At 59.1% G+C, this 17136-nt stretch overlaps 2 protein-coding genes across 3 annotated transcripts in view; one reads left to right on the forward strand and one right to left on the reverse strand.

Moving 5' to 3' along the window:
- GNG7 (G protein subunit gamma 7) overlaps positions 1 to 17136 on the forward strand; it is a 113027-nt gene that overhangs the window by 17903 nt on the left and 77988 nt on the right. The window contains exons 2-3 of one of the 2 annotated variants that reach the window (XM_080802873.1): positions 12236 to 12315; positions 12870 to 12927. The gene's annotated coding sequence lies outside the window, so the exon portion shown is untranslated. The remainder of the gene's footprint in view (positions 1 to 12235; positions 12316 to 12869; positions 12928 to 17136) is intronic. The other variant, XM_080802872.1, reaches the window with a different exon arrangement.
- LOC308354983 (uncharacterized protein) lies at positions 12034 to 16309 on the reverse strand (the record flags this gene model as incomplete). The annotated part of the gene is made up of 5 exons (XM_080822907.1): positions 12034 to 13464; positions 14020 to 14093; positions 14796 to 15905; positions 16104 to 16162; positions 16222 to 16309. The coding sequence occupies 5 exons, from the start codon at positions 16307 to 16309 to the stop codon at positions 13341 to 13343; spliced, it is 1455 nt and encodes a 484-aa protein (XP_080679033.1). The 3' UTR covers positions 12034 to 13340.

Here is a 17136-nt window from a genome sequence, read left to right on the forward strand (position 1 = left end):
TAAGGAACTTGGTTCATCAGTAAATGATACTAACTTGATGTAAATATAGGACAGTCATTTAAAAAAACCCTGTTTTTAAAGAACACTTAGGAAGTGGCAGTGATTGGGTCCTGTGGGTGGCTCAGTCAGTTGGGTGTCGGACCTTAGCTCCCGTCACGATCCTGGGGCTTGGGATTGAGCTCCCCGCGGCCTGCTCCGTGGGGAGCCTGGTTCCCCTCTCCCTCTGCTCCTCCTCCCCTCTCGTCCCGCTTTCTTGCTCTTTATCTCTCAAATAAATAAATAAAACCTTTTTTAAAAAAGGAAGAAAAGAAAAGGCCTATGATAGAATGTAAAATAAAAGTAGCAGAGAAAAAAATTCCTTTTTTTTTTTTTTTAAATTAAGAAGCTACTTACTGAGGCCAAAAGCTCAGAGTTAAAAGCTTCAGGTTTGCTTTTCTAGAAAGTTTGTGGCCAGTACGCGGCAAGTTATGTGTGCAGCTGTTGTGTGTAGTGCCGGCTTTTGCGGGGGGCACTCGGCTCTTGTGTGGTGGCCGGTGGGACCGCCTGCTCACCGACCGCCTGTGGTTGTACCACTGGGTAGCGGATTCCTGGAGCTGAACTTCACACAGACTCCGTCTCCACATGGACTCGATTTCCACGGAACAGTCTTTTTTTTTTTTTTTTAAGATTTTATTTATGTATTTGACAGACAGAGATCACAAGGAGGCAGAGAGGCAGGCGGAGAGAGAGGAGGAAGCAGGCTCCCTGCTGAGTGGGGAGCCCAACATGAGGCTTGATCCCAAGAGCCTGGAATCATGACCTGAGGCCCCCAGGCGCCCCTGGGACGGACTTGAAAACGTGGGTTGGGCTGTGCCCTTGAATGGAAATCTGTCCTCATGTTTCCTGTGGAGGAGTCCGTAGGTGCCAGTTCGTTTCATTTCATGGCTTGGGTGCCATCTCCTATCCCCAGCTGTACCTCTTCCTGTCTTACGTATTGGCCCGCGTTGATGGTTGCCTTTGTTTTTCCTCCTTATCGTGAGGCTTTCTCAGGGTTCTCCTTTCTCTGGGGAAGTGATCTTTAACCTATCACTTCCTCGGTGGGAGTTTCTTTAAATTATATTTTCCGCGCATCTGGGTTTCTCGACCTGGGCACTATTGACCTCTTGGTCTAGATAATTAATGTAATCAAATCCCCAGTTAGTAGAAGTAATTTTTGAATGATCAATTATGCTCGTGGTAAATAAAATTTCAAATTATAGGTAAGGGCATAAAACAAAGAATAAACCTCCCACCCCTCAGTCCTACTCACCGTTTAACTACTAACAGTTCTGGTGTTTTCTTCTAGAATATTTTTCCCTTTGCATCTCCAAGTACATGTACAAATGTATGTTTTCAAGAAAATGTAGCTCAGATGGCTTGTGCTGGCTGATGTACTGGTCTGCAGTGCTTGGTGCCCACCAGTGTCTTGGGGCTCTTACAGAGTTAGCGTGTATAGGTCTGGGTGTCTGATGAGCATTACTCCCTCCCTGTCCATCAGGGGCTCACCCCTTTGGCACTGTGGACGTTGGGGCTGAGTCATTGTTTGTGGGCCATCCTGGGCTCTGTGGAGGTTGAGCAACATCCCTGGCCTTACCCTTTCCCTGCCATGAGCACTGCCAGTGTCTCCAATGGGGAGATCCACGGGGTTACACCAGACCTCTCCCTTCGTGAACTTTAGAGTTAAACCTGAGTTTGAATTCTTCCTTTTCCTCTTACTGGCTTTTGGCAACATTCTGTGTTTTGTTTAACTTAAAAGAAAAACCCCAAACAAACAACATTTTCCTAAACAAACTAGAAAAGGAGTCATCCCGGACCTTGCGGCCTTATTGGTGTGAGGGTAAAGTGACATCACGATCCCCAGGGCCCCAGCTCAGAGGGCGGCTGCAGGCACTGTTACCACTCGGGCGTGGTGCCCACCAGTGCAGTTTCAAGGCCCTCCTTGGCTGGGAGGCTGCTGGGGGCTGGGATCTTGGTGCCCCTCTGTGCCACAAAGAGCTGGTCTCATGTCCCCCAAGAGCTCCCTGCCTTCTAACCATTTTTGCCTTTGCTCTCCTACTTGGGTCTGCTGGTTCACAGACTAAACCCTGTCCTCACGCTTGGGAGCTTGACCATTCCAGCACTTTCTGAGGACAGGTCTACTGGGTTTGGAAGACATGTTGAGCCTTTAACAGCAAGTTATAAGGCAGTCGTGAACATTCTGCTGTGTGTTACAGCAACGCACCTAGTTTGCACTTTGCAAACCTTTCTTTAAAATAAACTTCCCTGGAGTAGTTTTGAATTTACAGAAAAGTTGCAAAAATAACAGAGTTCCATGTAGCCCACACCCAGGGTCCCCTGATATTAGCATCGTGCATCAGTGCGGTGCATTCGGCACAATTATTGAACCAATATCAACACATTATGATTAACCAAAGTCCATGCTTAGATTTCCTTATTTTTTCCCATCTCCCAGAAAATGTCCCCTTTCTGCCCCAGGACCCCACATGACATTTAGTTGTCACATTTTCTTAGGCCCTTTTGGGCTGAGACAGTTTCTCTGACTTTCCTTGTCTGTCTGGTGTTCACTCGCAGTCCGACTCGGGTTGTGGTTTTGGGTAAGAATGCACAGAGGGGCTCGTGCCGTCCGTGGTGTTGACCTCGATTCTCTGGCTGAGCCAGACCCCAGAGGCTTTAACCTTTGGATTACTGCCAACATTTAAAAATCAGGAGATTTTGTAATGAAAGACCCCCCAGCTCTTCAGGGCGCTCGGAAGAGCCGACGACATCCGGCCGCTTCCCACGTGGTGACAGAGCGAACCAGGTGTCGTCCCCGCAAGACCCCACGCTGTCAGCACCTGCCTGCCCTGGGGCCCGTCTCACACGTGTGACCCCAGGATGGGCCGCTGGAGCACGGCACACTCCACCCCCCACCCCCGCCGTGGCCCTCCTCCCTTGGGGGGGACGTCCCCGTGACAGCTCACTCCCACACACAGCCCCGCGGAGGCAGCTGTAAGTCGGAAAAGCGTGGTGGAACGCAGGGGAGGGAAAGTCACCCGGGAGCGCTTTGTGGTCCGCGTGAAGGACACGGCTGGCCGCTGCTGGCCCTGTGGGGCTCAGAGCTGCTGGCATCTGGGGCAGATGCAGAGGTGGCCTCGGGCTTCAGGGTCGACCACGCCTGGGTCTCTGGGTCAGGGTTGCTGCACTGGAGTTCTGGTTTTCTGGCCCCCCCGAGCCCCCCTGGTTCATTCAGCCTCCGAGTGTTGGCTGGAGTCAGGTCCAGTGCGTCCGTGACTTGACTTTCAGAGACCAAGCAGTTGAATCTGGGGACACTTTTCATGCTCACGGCGTTGAGTGGGTGGGGCCAGGGATGGCGCCCAGCCCTCCAGAGTGCCCACCCCCCAGAGTGACCTGCCCTCAGTGCCCACAGTGCTGGAGGGGGGAAAGCGTGGAGCAAGGTGACCTTCAGATTCCAGAACATTCAGTGGGTCTCAGCCCCGGGACGCAGAGCCGTGCTGAGGCAGCTGGTGCTCCAGGAAGATGAGCTTATCCTCACTCAGCACGTTTTACCCTCTGGAGGCCGCAGGGCTGACCTGCAGAGTTAGGCGAGCAGCAGAGCTCAGAGCAGAAGCCTCCCCTGCGTCCCATGTGACAGCAGGGCCGAGGTGACAGCACCACCCACACAATGCGGCCTCGAAGGCAGACGGGCTGGCGTGCTGCCCGCGGCCACTCACCCGACAGTCCCCGCACACCTACGATGACGCGCACTCCCGGGAAGGTGGATCGGGAGGGGCAGGCCCTCTTCTGGCCTCCGAGGGGAGCACGGGGCAGGCCCCCCAGGCCGGAACCAAGCAGAAGCAGGCCGGGTTTGCTCCACTTCCCGGGAGGCTGCCTGTGTTGCGTGCGTTCCTTCCGCGGAACATTCCCTGCGCACGTAGACTGACAGTCTGCACGGGAAGCCGTGCGGGGCCTTGAAGCCGTGAGGTAGGGTCTCTCCGTGTCTGCAGACTCTCTGGGGCCCGAGGGTAGGTATTTTCAGCTTTGCAGGCCAGCGGTCTTGCTTGCAGTTACCGGGTTCTGCCTTCGTAGGTACGGGTGTGCCATAGATGGTGTATAAGTGAATGGACATGGCTGTGTTTGAATAAAACTTTATTGACAGAGCACGCGGTGGGCCGGATTTGGCCTCCCATCCCTGATAGAGCAGCATGGCCTCCTTCCCAGCTCAGAGACCTCTCTTTATTAAAAGTGGTATTTGACACGTGACTCCCTTTCTTCTTCTCAGGCAGGTTTCATCTCCTCTCCGAGCCTCTGTTTCCCCATCTGTAGAATGGGGATAATTACACTCCTTATGGGTTGTGTGTAGGTTGTTAGGTATTGTAGGATGGTGGTTCTCATCTGGGGTGATTCTGCTGATGGGGGACGCCAGGTGATGTCTGGGGACGTCTGTGGTCGTCACGACTGGGGGTGCTCCTGGCATGGAGGGGGTGGGGCCAGGGCTGTTGCTTGGCCCCCACAGCACCTGGGACGCCCCTGCAGAGAATGAACCAGCCCTGAATGTCTGTGGGCCCAAGAAGGGAGAGACCCTGGTGCAGAGGGAAGTGTCTAATAAGGTCACTTGCGAAGACCAGGACGCCACGATCTCTTAGTTCTCTTTCTTCTGGTCAGGCACCACTTTCTTCACAGGCTCCCTCTGATTTTCCAGAATTCTCCATCCGTAAAACCTTTGCCCTCCTCCAGGCCCCGGGCGCTGGGTGCACACTCAGCAGGCCTCCTGAGTGAACGTGGCACGGGGCCCGGGTCGGCCGCGATGATGTCGATGATGTCGCAGAGACTTGCTCCAGCCAGGCCCTGTGGTGTCTCTGCTGTGGCTGCCCCAGGGCGGCGGGGGCGGGGCGGGGGTAGGGGGACGGGGGCGGGGACCGCTCAGCCACCTGTCTTCCGCCGCCCCCTGTTCCTGTCATCAGAGCACGCTTCCCCTGTTGATTAGCATATCCTGTTTTTAGCGTCTTTCTCTTGTAGGTTTTATATAATCGTGTCATTATTAGGTGCTGTCACAGGGAGTTCATGTGCCCTCAGTCCCACTCCGAAGCATTCCCGGCAGCAGCAGCTAATTGCCCGTTGTCACTCACTTCTGTTCTCTCTTTCAGTAAACTTTCGTTTTAGAAGAGTTTGAGATCCCCAGAGCGATGGGGCAGGCAGCGCAGAGTTCCCGCAGGCCCGCACCCAGGTTCCCCTCGGCGCCGTCCTCCCCCCGGTGCGGGACGTTTGTCACAGGTAGAGACCCAGGTGTGGCGTTGCTAACTGAACTCCATACCTCCGATTGCTCGACTTTCCCCCTAATTCTCTTCTTCTGCCCCAGAACCTCATCCAGGACCCCACGTGACGCTCCCGTGTCAAGTCTCAGGCCCCGCTGGGCTGTGGCAGTTTCTCAGACCTTCCATGCACACGAACCGTGTCCCGCTCCGGGGTGGGGGACGGGGGTGGCGTCCTGCGCACTGTTACCATTGACGATTTTGCTCACCAGGTCTGGACGCTCTGGGTGCCCTTTGCAGCCAAGGCTTAGCCAGTCGATAAAAGTGAGGTACTTACGACCAGGTCGGGGGATGGATTTTTCTCAAGGTGATGGGAAAGCAACCGCCCTCTTAGGAACTTAAAAGGGGCAGCTCTGCATCTGTGAGTGCTCTGTGTTGAGGGACGGTCCGAGACCATTTTCTGGGTGACGGTCTGGGGCGGCGTGGAGCTTCTCCGTGTGACCCACGCAGGGTCTAGTTTCGGGGTGAGATCGGGACCCTCTCCACAGTGGTGCCTGACCATGAGTATCCATGGCTGAAGTAGTGCCGTGTTTTAACAGACCGTCTTCTGTGCCGGGGGTCGCAAGCGGCAGCCTATGGGCTGGACCCAGGCCTCCTGCTTTTGTAAATAAAGTTTTATTGGCACACGGCCGCACCTGTTTGTCTACTGGGGCCAGGTCAAGTCGATAGAGAATGACAGAGAACACCTGCCTCCCAACGCCAAAAGTACTGACCATCTGGCCCTTTGCGGGAGTGCTTTGCTGGGCCCTGGTCTTGTCAACAAAGCTGGCACCTCAAGTTCTGAGTGATGAAGAAGTTGTGGCGTGTGACTTCTCTGCCACGTCTTACGGAACGCACAAGCTCCCATGAGAGCACAGTTGTGCGCTACTAACAGTGTTGGATGCTGATGGAAACATCTTATAGATGTTCAGCTGTTTATTTTTTTAAAGGATTTTATTCATTTATTTGAGAGAGAAAGAGCACAAGCAGGGGGGGCTGCAGGCAGAGGGAACAGGAGAATCAGGCTCCCCACAGAGCAGGGAACCTGATGCGGGGCTCGATCCCAGGACCCTGGGATCATGACCTGAGCCGAAGGCAGACACTTCACCGACGGAGCCCCCCGGGCACCCCCAGATTTTCTGCTGTTTAATCTGGAAAGCGCTCGTGGAGTAGGTGCTCCCATCATCTCTGTGTCACAGATTTGGAAACTGAGGCACAGGGGAGGCCATGAGCTGGGAGTCAGGGCAGACAGTGCACCAGAGCGCTGCCTCTTGGATGTGAGAATATGTGTCCCCACCCACCCCCTTCCATGGGACTGTCAGCATTTTAATTCCGAGAGGAAAAAGAAATCTGTTTCTACATATTGTCTTTTCTCTCTCTTTTTTGGTCAGACATTGGTCCTCTCCCAAATCAACCGCCTGTCTCTCCGTATTACAATTCCAGATGGGGGTTTGATGACCTCGCACAGGGGAGCAGTCCCGCCCCCTGTCCGGGGACATCTGCGGCATCATATCCGGGGGCTCCTGGCATCGAGGGAGTGGGGGACAGGGACGCTGCTCGACCCCCACTGCACCCAGGACACCCCTGCAGAGAATGACCCGGCCGTGGCAGCTGTGCCAGATTCTGGGGGGAGAAGACCTTGTATTAATTACTTGGGAAAAAAATTGACTCCGATTCCTGCCCACATATGAGAGCAGAGTAGACCCCGATGGTCCCAGTGGGAACCAGGTGACCCCCAGCCTGGGCCATGTGGGGGAGGCGGAGAGGACCTCCCAGTCGCCATGGACCCGAGATCACAAGGCAGAAGCACTCCCTGTGCCTTCTGCCTTCTCGTACTTGGCTCCTGGAGACCTTTAGCCCTGGGGCCAAGCAAACTGGACCGCGAGCCCTGTCTGGTCAGGGGTGCGACAGCGCCTGCCCAGGGTCTGTCCTGGTGGAGCCTGCCATCAGCCGTGTCACCTCCCCTCTGGGTGCCTCCCCACCGTTCGGGCCCCCAGGCTTCTCCTCCCCCTTCATTTGCAATCAGAGCCTCGTCAGGGTGACAAATTTAGATGGTTGCTGTGGTGACGGGAGAAGGCTGGGCTGATCGCTGCGGTGCCTGAAGGACAGCCCGGCATTGGCACGTGCAGCCTCCGGGCAGGCAAGCAGGCCGGCGCTCCTGCCGCACCCCCGGGGTCATCAGTGGGGGGCGTCCGTGTGGGGTGTCGAGGGCCCGATGCCCCGGTCCCACCCACTCATTTCCCAGACAAGTGAACTGTATCCCAGGCAGGGGGAGATCTGTCCTCCGCCCTCTGCCTCTGCAGGGTTGGGGCAGCCCATCTCGACAGGGGGCTTGGGGGCCGCCTGGGGATATGGAGCTCCTCAGGACTGGGGTGCTCTCGGCCTTGAGCCGGCGGGCTCGTGGGGTGCTGCTTGATGCCCCCGCACAGCGCCTGGGAGGCCCCACAGGGAGTCAGCCTTGCCGCGGGGAGACGGAGAGACCCTGCTTCCGAGGGGAGGAGGTAAAGGCGGTGGCTTTGTTCCGTTCCAGAAACTTGATGCCGCCATTTACATTGTGATAATTCGTGAAGTCCCAAGGATTTCATTTTCTCAGCCCTGTTGTTAGGCGGCTTTCCCCTCGCTGAAGTTGTCGTGTCCCACTGGGGTCCTGTGTCTCCCCAGGTGACCGGGCCGATAGATGCTGGGGGAACAAGAAAATGAAAAGTCGCGTGCTGCTCAGCGCTTAGAAACCTGTGACGGGGCGCCTGGGTGGCCCAGTGGGTTAAAGCCTCTGCCTTCGGCTCAGGTCATGGTCTCAGGGTCCTGGGATCGAGCCCCGCATCGGGCTCTCTGCTCGGCGGGGAGCCTGCTTCCCCCTCTCTCTCTGCCTGCCTCTCTGCCTACTTGTGACCTCTGTCTGTCAGATAAATAAATAAAATCTTTAAAAAAAAAAAGAAAAGAAAAGAAACCTGCGACGGCTGACTGGACGTCTGGGTGAAGACGTCCGGTGAGTCGGTGCTGACGGCGGGGCCCGTTGGTGTCACGGCCCTGGCATTAGACCCTGAGGGTGTCAGGGCCGCTGGGTGTGCTGGGCAGCGATGTCTGCTTGGTGCGTCTTATAGAAATCAGCTCATCGCCGGCCACAATATGCTCTCGGTTGGCCAAACGGGATTTGGGGGTAATCCGAGGGAGGTGCCGCGGGACTGATTGTATTAGGGCTCTGATCCGCTCTGGTCCCCCTCCTGGGGCGCGGGCGCAGGTGGAGGTTAATCCCGGCTGATCCTCCCGGAACTGAATCGTTAACACCCCTCGAAAGAGCTTTGGGGGAAAAAGTAGGAAATGTGTTTGGCCGGGACTGACCCACCTTCTCTCCGGGTCTGGTTCTAAGGGCTTGTCGGAGGGATCCCTGGGGACGTGTGAGCACTCAGCATCCATCTGGTCTGAGATGGGCTCCCTCTCCCCTCCCGGAATTCTAATTTGTGTCTTCAAGACCCTCTCTTAAAAGACTGCCTTTTAGTGTAGCATTAGGTTTATGGAAAAACCGAGCGGAAAACGGAGTTCCCGCACAGCCCGCGCGCCCTCCTCTTCTCCCCATGGCCGACTTGCGTGGTGTGGCCGCTTTGTTGTCATCGATGAGCCAATGTTGATACGTGACCGTGACCGTTAACCCAAGTCCTAGGTGACCTTCCTGCACGGTCTTTGCCTCACCCCGCCCTCCCCGGGACACAGAACAGGGTTCTACCCAAAAAGGGATTTACCCCCCAAGGGGGGACGGGGCCCTCGGGGGGGCAGCGGCTCAGGAGCTACTGTGTCCAGCTGGGCACAGAACCTCACATAGAAGCTTCTGGAAGCTGTGGTGCAGGCTGTTGAGCAGAGCTCCTCCTCCTTCCCTGCAGGGGCTCTGTGGTCGTGTCCCGGGTTGTCCCGGCATCGAGCGGGTGGGACAGGCTGCTCAGTACCCCCACAGCGCCCAGGATGCCCCTCCCCCCCAGAGAATGACCCGCCAGGGCAGGGGGGGGACCCTGAATTCTAGAGGGAGGGACAGTAGCGTTTGCACACAGCAGGGCTGTGCCAGCGCTCTGGAGAAGTCCCTCTGGTCGAGCTCTGATGGAGCGAAGTGGGTTGCGACGGGCCTTCCTCCCAGAGCAGCCGTCCTGTGCCGGCTGGGACTGGGTCCTCGGTCCCATAACCCGGAGATGCTGATGATGGGCTCTGAGGGGTGCAGCCCACCACGACTCCTTGCTCAGGGGCCGCCGTGTCATCCCCCCTCGCATCCGGTTCTCGGCCCTGCTTCTGACAGTTTCAAATCTCCAGAGTTGGCAGCTAAGGGTCCCCCTGCCCGTGTCCCCCACTCACCGTTTGGAGGCTCCAGAACAACAGAGGCCGTAGGAACCACCGGGAAAGTACTGGTGGGAGCTCTGGGAGCACCCTGGGCTCGTGACCCGCGTGCTTCGTTTTCCCTCTGCCATTGACAAAGGGTGTCACCGAGAGCGAGGCTGCACGACGAGACTCACTCCAGCCACGCCTGCGCTCACCGGCCCCTGTGCGGGTCCCACAGCCCGCGGCGGGGTTCCGGCCTCTCCCATGTCATAGGCGAGCCCAGGGGGGACCTGGCCCATGTCACCGGGCTCTCTGGCGGCCACCTGGTCTCCCCCGGCTCCCTGGGCTCTGCAGGCCTTCCCTCAGCACCGACTGGGGGTCAGGAAACCCTGGGGTCATGGCACACGTGCTGTGTTCAAGGCGTGCGGCGAAGCGCGGTGGCCGGCAGAACAGGTGCGGCCCCTGCATGGCGGGGTCTGGCCTCTCCCGGACGCTGGACCGGACCCTGCGATGCTGGCGATGCTAGCGGGCCTGGGGGCTCCTCAGGGGCTGGGGACGGTGTCCTGGGGTTAGTGCGTAACCGGCTGCACCATCCGCCACACGACCTTGCAGATATCCTAAGCCACTGAAATGGACACTTGAAAAGGGTGAATGAAGGTCACGGTCGGTGAGTTCGATCTCCACGGAAAAGAGAGGAAAAGAGAAAGGAAGGGTGTGGACAAGAGGAAGGTCCCAGGTCGTAGAGCGCTGTCCAGGACAAATGTCCTCCCGACGCGGCCACCCCGACGGCCACGGCCACCGTTGGAAACTGCCTGTTTCCAGGTGTGACTTCTCTCTCCCTCGGCACCGGGCCCTTTCCTCTAGAGCTTCCTCTGTGTGTCTGAGGTCTGCATCCTGCACCTGCCCGGCCGTGCCTCGGGCTGGGGTCTGCGTGGGGTCGGCAGGCTCTGCCGTCATTCTCTTCACGTTTGGCATTAACTTTTGAGCGAGGGATCTCCGTTTCCCTTGGCTGCCAGCCCTGCACATTCCGAAGCCGGTCCTGCTGCTGGGTCCCAGCTCCTCGTCCCACTGCTGGCCGACCTGGAGGGCTTGTGGTTCCCTCTGGTGGGAGAGTGAAAGTCCAGCACTTTGGCCTGGGTGAAGGTCACGGGCACGGCCAGGCGCCAGCGGCTGCATCTCGCAGCCTGCGGTTTCGTGGGCCCTGGGTCAGAGCTGCAGGGGTGCGTTGCTCAAGCTGGCCAGGGCCAAGCGCAGCCAAGGTGGGGACATCTGTGTGGCAGATGTTCAAGTGCGGGGCTGGTGTTCCGGGGCTGAGGGTGGGGAGGTTTGCAGGGGGGTATATGAGAAGGCTTAGGATTCAGGCCACCATGTTCACAGCGCCAGGAGGTGGGGACACCCAAGTGTCCCGTCAGTAATGTGTCCCCCATGCACTGCCCCGGGTTGGACCCCGAGCCCACGACGGTCAGGGAGGGAACCAGATACAGGAGGCCCCACGGGGTGTGAGTCCACGTGTGTGACACGTCCAGACCAGGCCCCTCCACCGACGGGAAGGGGGCTCGCGGGGGCCGGGGGCTGGGGGGGCTGGGGGGTGACGGCTGACGGGGACGGGGCTGCTTTGGGGATGATGGAAAGCCCTGAAGTGGCTAGTGGTGATGGTTGCACAACTCTGAAAATATTAAGAAGCACTTTATTGTGCAGCCTCTGTGCAGGGGGAGAAGCCTGTCTCAGAAAGACAGTCTAGAAAATGATGCTTGCCTATCCCTTGGCCGGTCGCGTCAGCGTCCCCTGGTTGTGCAAGGAGTCACCCTGGGCGCAGCTGGGCACAGGGTGCCCGGCACCCCTTCTGCACTAGGTCTGCAACTTCTTGTGTCTTTAATTGATTCAGAAATGAAACCTTGAAGGATCACGTGCATAGATGGCCCCTGCAGGGCTGAGGCAAGTCTCAGCCTCCGGGTCGGGGGCACTGGCCATGCAGGACACCCTCTGGCACGGCCTCCAGGCGGCAGCAGCCTTCCCGCCCCACGAGCTTAGGGTTGCAGCCGCGCCCGCGGGCCGAGGTGTTTCTGAGCCCATGGCGCCACCTGCAGGCGACGGTGGGGATCTCAGTTCTCCATCCCAGCCCCTGGTTGACAACAAAGTGGCCGGGACTCCTGGAAAGGGAACCAGCCTTTAAATCTTTGCATTGAGTCGTTTTTAAAAAAATATTTATTTATGTGAGAGAGAGAAAGAGCATGAGGGGAAGGGGCAGAGGGAGAGAGAGAGTTCCAAGCCGACTCCTCTCTCAGTGCAGAGCCTGACACGGGACTCAGTCCCACCACCCCAAAGTCATGACCTGATCTGAAACTGAGTCGGATGCTTAACCAGCTGAGCCACCCAGGTGCCCCAGAATTGAGTTATTTTTAAATAACATTTTAATTTCATTTAATTTTATTTTATTTTTAAGGTTTTATTTGTTTATTTGACAGAGAGATCACAAGTAGGCAGAGAGGCAGGCAGAGAGAGAGGGGGAAGCAGGCTCCCTGCTGAGCAGAGAGCCCGACGCGGGGCTTGATCCCAGGACCCTGGGATCATGACCTGAGCCAAAGGCAGAGGCTCAACCCACTGAGCCACCCAGGCGCCTCAATAACATTTTAATTTTAAAATGATTTTAGATTTTCGGGAGAGTTTCAACGAGAGCTCCTGTGTGCCCACTGCCCAGTCTCCCCAATGTGGCCGCGCCTTCCGATCCACGGTGCGTTTGTGGCGACTGCGCACCCACAGACCCAGCTCCACTCCACTCACTTTCAGCAGTTTGCTCCCAGTGTCTGTCTCCTGCCCTGGGACCCCGTCCCGGACCCCACCTTGCATTGGCTCCGTGTATCTCCTTAGGCCGACCCCAGTGAGTTAGGGGGTGCCCAGGGGCGGGGCTTGACTCCCTTCCCACCTCTTCCTCGCAGAGTGACCGTGAGGGTCAAGCGATGTGGCCGAACATCTTTACAGAGCACGAAAGGTCACGCGATCACCCGACCCTTCCGTCCACTGAGTTTGGGAGCCTTTGGAAAATTCAGCAGGGACGACCTTGCAAACTTCTCTCAGACCTTTCTGGCAAATTGCCTTCTTACGTCCCACTTCTACACCGGGAGGCCTGGCCCTGAGGCTGGCAGGGCAGCCGAAAGACAGGCCCCCCAGAGGGGTCTTCAGGGCGGTCTGACCTTGAGCGCGAGACCCTTCTCCATTGCTGCCCCCGGGGGGACACCTGTGTCAGAGCAAATGTTGCCCCACTGAAGGGCTCTGTTTTTCTTCCAGGGAGCGGACGTGCGGTTCCTGAGCCTCGGCGGTGAAGACAGCTCAGCCCCGGGCACAGGTCAGTGTGCGATGTTTCCTTCTCCGCCATCGGCGTGAACACGGGTTCAGTTGGCCGTTCTGGGCCTGGGCAAGAGGGAGGGGCTTGGCTTGGTGTGGAAGGTGGCGTGTCCCGAGCCACTGCCAGGAGCAGAGCCGAGTCCCCGGACGTAACGGGGCCCTCAAACCTGGCGCCCGTCCTGGCGACTGGGAGGCACTGCGCGGCCTCAGGAGGCCTCTGTGCTGAGATCCTGCTGTCTGAGCTCGGGCCCGCCGGCTGCTGGTCTCATTCCCCACGGGTGTTGAGTGGCTTTTACCCTTCACTGAGCCGAGGGAGGCTACAGCGGCCTGCGGTGGCCCCAGGCTCCCCTTCCGCCCGCCCACGAAGGGCTCTGCTGCTGCCGTGCGGTGTTCTCCGTCCGGTGGTCTTCAGAGTCAACTTGGGTGTCCAGCAGGAATTCTGACGGAGCTTTGATCGCTGTTGTGTTTCATTCGCCGGCACGTTTGAGGGCCGTTGGAACGTTGGATGGGTATCTTTATAATGCTGGACGTTCCCAAACTGTGTGCGCGCGTGTTTAAATGAGAAAACGTTAGAAGAGGAGGCAGACCCTGGAGAAGCACATCCCATAGGTCTGTCTCCGTGCAGTTTCTAGAAAAAGCCCATCTGCAGGGACAGGAAGGTGCTTGCTGGCCACCAGGGCCTGAGGTGGAAATAGGGACTTGCTGTGGGTGTGCGCCGGGAACTGCGTGGGGGTGGTGGGGCGGCTGGTGCCCTCGCCAGGGACTCCTGGCCTTGTGTGCTCCCAGCGGGCAGGTTCTAGGGCCTGTAACGTGCACCTCAGTAAGGCACAGGGAATGTGGTTTGGCTTTGCTCAGGAGAGACGCCGTCCTTGGGGACAGAGGCCGGGAGCCCTGATGGGAGCCCCGGGCCGGGTGTGACGTGCGGGTACCCAGCGGGTCCCCTACAGATGATCTTCCGTGTGGCGCCCGTGTCAGAGTTGCCAGACAGAGGGGTGTCTGGAGACCGCCAGCAGCCGGCTGGGTGGAGGTGGACGGACGTCCCGTAGAAGGGACAATGCAGGCAAAGGAGAAGCAAGGCCGCTAGAGCCCCCACCTGGTGACGGCGTGCCGGCGTCTCGGTGAGCTTTCTCCCCCGTCCTTCTGTGAGTTCCGTCCACACGCGTGATTCTGGATAAATAGGATTTGCTCTTTAACGTGCTCCTTCTGCCTGATGGGCCGCTTTCCTTGTCAGGAAGCCTGCGTTTCCCTAACCTCTCCTGACACCGGCTCAGCATCTCACATCACAGGCAAATGGTTAGTCACTCCTTTTAAAATAACTTTACAGTTATTACAGTTACTTAATTGGTTTGTGGGGGTATTTATTTTCCTCTTTTTTTCTCTCTCTCTTTTTACATTCTGCGATGAATGTGTTCGCGCAAACGTTGTGCGTCCTGGGCCGGCTGTCGTCGGGGGGTGAACTCCCGCACGTGCGTGTGAGAGAGGGAGAGGATCGGGGTGCCCTGGTTTCCCCTTCCGACGGCCGCTTGCCCTCCGCCAGTGCCCGGTCTCCAGGGCCGTCTCCCCGGCCGTCTGAGCAGCCAGGCGGTGCTGCTGGTCAGGCTGCGGGATTTCTGCATTCCCCCAGCCGTGCGGGTCTGTCCCCATCATTGGTGACGTTCTTCAGCTCTTCCCACAGGGTGTTTGAGCTCTCTGTCTTTCTCTGCATGGACACGGGCTGGTGTCCGTCACCCCCGCTGTGAATACTTCTCTGAGCCGGTCATTCCCCTGTCCTCGCCGTGGGCTTTCTCCTACTGACCGAGGACACTGGCGCTCGCCTTTGGGCTTTCTTTGGTGTTCCCCCAAATTTCAAGATGCTAGAGAGCGACTCACCTGCGTTTTGTTCCGATGGCATCTCTTACACTTCAGTCCCCGAACCGGACTCACTGATGGGTCTGACCCCCGCCGTGCGGGCTGGGGTGGGGGACGCTGCGCAGCGTGGCGAGGGGCGGGCGCTGGTGGAGGGGCGCCGGGTGGCTCGGTGAGCCGGTGCACGGTGGGCGGGCCTGGCAGGGGGTCTCCGGCAGGGACTCCTCGGAGGGGGAATACCAGGCTTTTCCTGGCTCGGCTGTAACTCACTGGTCCCTCGCGGACCACCTCCTGCTTGTCAGGCGCCGCAGGAGGTGTCTGTGGCAGACAGACGAGCAGAGCCCGGCCAGGGCTTCCCACCTCCAAGCAGCCGGGTGTCGCTGAGCGAAGGCCACCGCCGTCTTCCCTGGTGGCAGAACCAGCCGACCGGCACGTGCCAGAGCCATTTGGTGAGCAGGAGTTTGGGGGCGTTGGCTCCTGGGGTGCCGGGCAGGGGTTTCGGCCGAGCTGCTGCAGTTCCCCCTGGCGGCCACGAGGGGGCAGAGAAGGCCCGCGGGCCGGGCTTGAGCCCGGTGTGCGTGGAGGTGGGGCAGGTGCTGCAGGGAGAGGCGGGGCCCGCGGGCGCCTGGGGTGTTTCCAGCCCTCTGCTCCTCCGTCCTGGAGTGCCGCGACCACCCTGCCCCGTCCTCCAGGATGTTTCAGCCCCGAGAGTCCCCTGGTCACCCTGTCCCAGGCCCCTTCACCCCCCCCCCCACAGATCCCAAACCTCCCGGATTGGGACCAGCATCTGATGGCCCCTTCCACTGGGGGGAGGGAAGCGCTGACTTTGCGACCTTGGGGGGGCGCAGGGGGCCTGGACCTGGGCGCGACCCTGGGGTCAGAGCAGAGGCCGTGGCACCAAGGCGAAGGCCCGGGATGGGGGTGGGCAGCCCGGCCGCAGCAGCCCCACTCGGAGACTGAGTCTTGCTTCTGGATCCGTCCCTCCTCCCTCTTCTGGAGCGGGGGCTGCTGGCTCCCGCCCCCGCAGCCCTTCCTTCGGGCTTTACCTGGACAGCGCCAGTCCTCAGAAGCCCCCAGGGTCTCCAGGGCGTGGACTCTGGCCGTGTCGCCCTGCAGCCCTGCAGCCCGTGTGGCCTAGCATCGGTCCCTGTCACACCTTCTCGCGCAGTCACCTGGGAGCTTGCTGCCTGGGTACAGGGAAGCCCTCCCACAGGCGTCGTCCCCCCCTCAGCAGGGGTTTCTGGGTGAGTGCCTGGGCCAGGCCCGTGGCCCAGGCAGTGACCAGAACAGGCGAAAGCCTTGGCTCCCGCAGAGCTGACGTCCTAGCAGGACCTGGGGGCCCACTGCGAGTTCCCCCGCCTCAGCTCTGCTGACATCAGGCCGGTCACTCTCTGGGGTCAGTGTCCCACGCGTTGTGGCGGGGGCGGTCCCGTCGGCCCCACCTACTCACCGCCAGGAGCTCCTCCCTCCACGGTGAAAGCAACCACAGATGTCCCCAGAGTTGGCCCGGGGTCCCCTGGGGGCAGGACGAGGACCATGTCCTAATGGCTTCTGTCACACTGTGTCTGTAACGGGGATCCTGGCCACTGGGTGGATGTTCCGGCTGCCTGGATGCTCCGGGGGCTGATGCTCGCCTCCCGGAACAGCCAGCCAGCGCTCCTCCAGCCTGGCAGCTGCCCGGCACAACTCAGACGCCCCGTCCCCCGAGGGCACTGGCCTTTCACCCTGGGAGTCACCTGGGCTCCGGCGTTCCAGCCCTCACGGTGCTAGCCACGTGGATGAGACGTCGTCTTTGAGCTGAATCCGGTGCCCAGGGCTGCGATTTCCAGCACGGTGGGCACGAACTCCCGGCAGCCCTGAGCCCCTGAAATGGGGTCACCGGGGAAATGAGATTCCGGGTATGTTAGGTTACATCTATGATTCTTCACTAAGGGCGATGCTGCCCCCCGGGGACACTGGGCAGTGTCTGGGGACATCTGTGGTCGTCATACGGCAGGTGCAGCTCCGAGCCGGTGGGGCCAGGGATGCTGCCCAGCCCCCACCGTGCCTGGTGCTGGGGGAGGGGGAGGACATGCACTTTCCAGGCGTCTTGCTCCCGGCAGAGCGTGCAGAAGAGCTCCGTGACCTTCAACAGCGGAGTGCTGTTCTGAGGGCTCCTTGCTCTCCTGGGAGCTGCGCAGCGCCTGCTGAAAGCTCGGCCGAGCCTTTTGTCTCCGGATCGGCCCTCATGTGGAGCAAAGTCCGGCCCGGCCCACCCGGCAGAGCGCGCTGCTCTCCCCCGGCTCAGCTCCCCGCTTCAGGTCTGTCCCGGGCATGTGGAAATGCTCGGCATTATCGGTTTTTCTGTGGACAAGCTGTTCTCCTG

This window comes from Martes martes, assembly GCF_963455335.1.
Source record: "Martes martes genome assembly, chromosome: 1".
Taxonomy (NCBI): Eukaryota; Metazoa; Chordata; class Mammalia; order Carnivora; family Mustelidae; genus Martes; species Martes martes.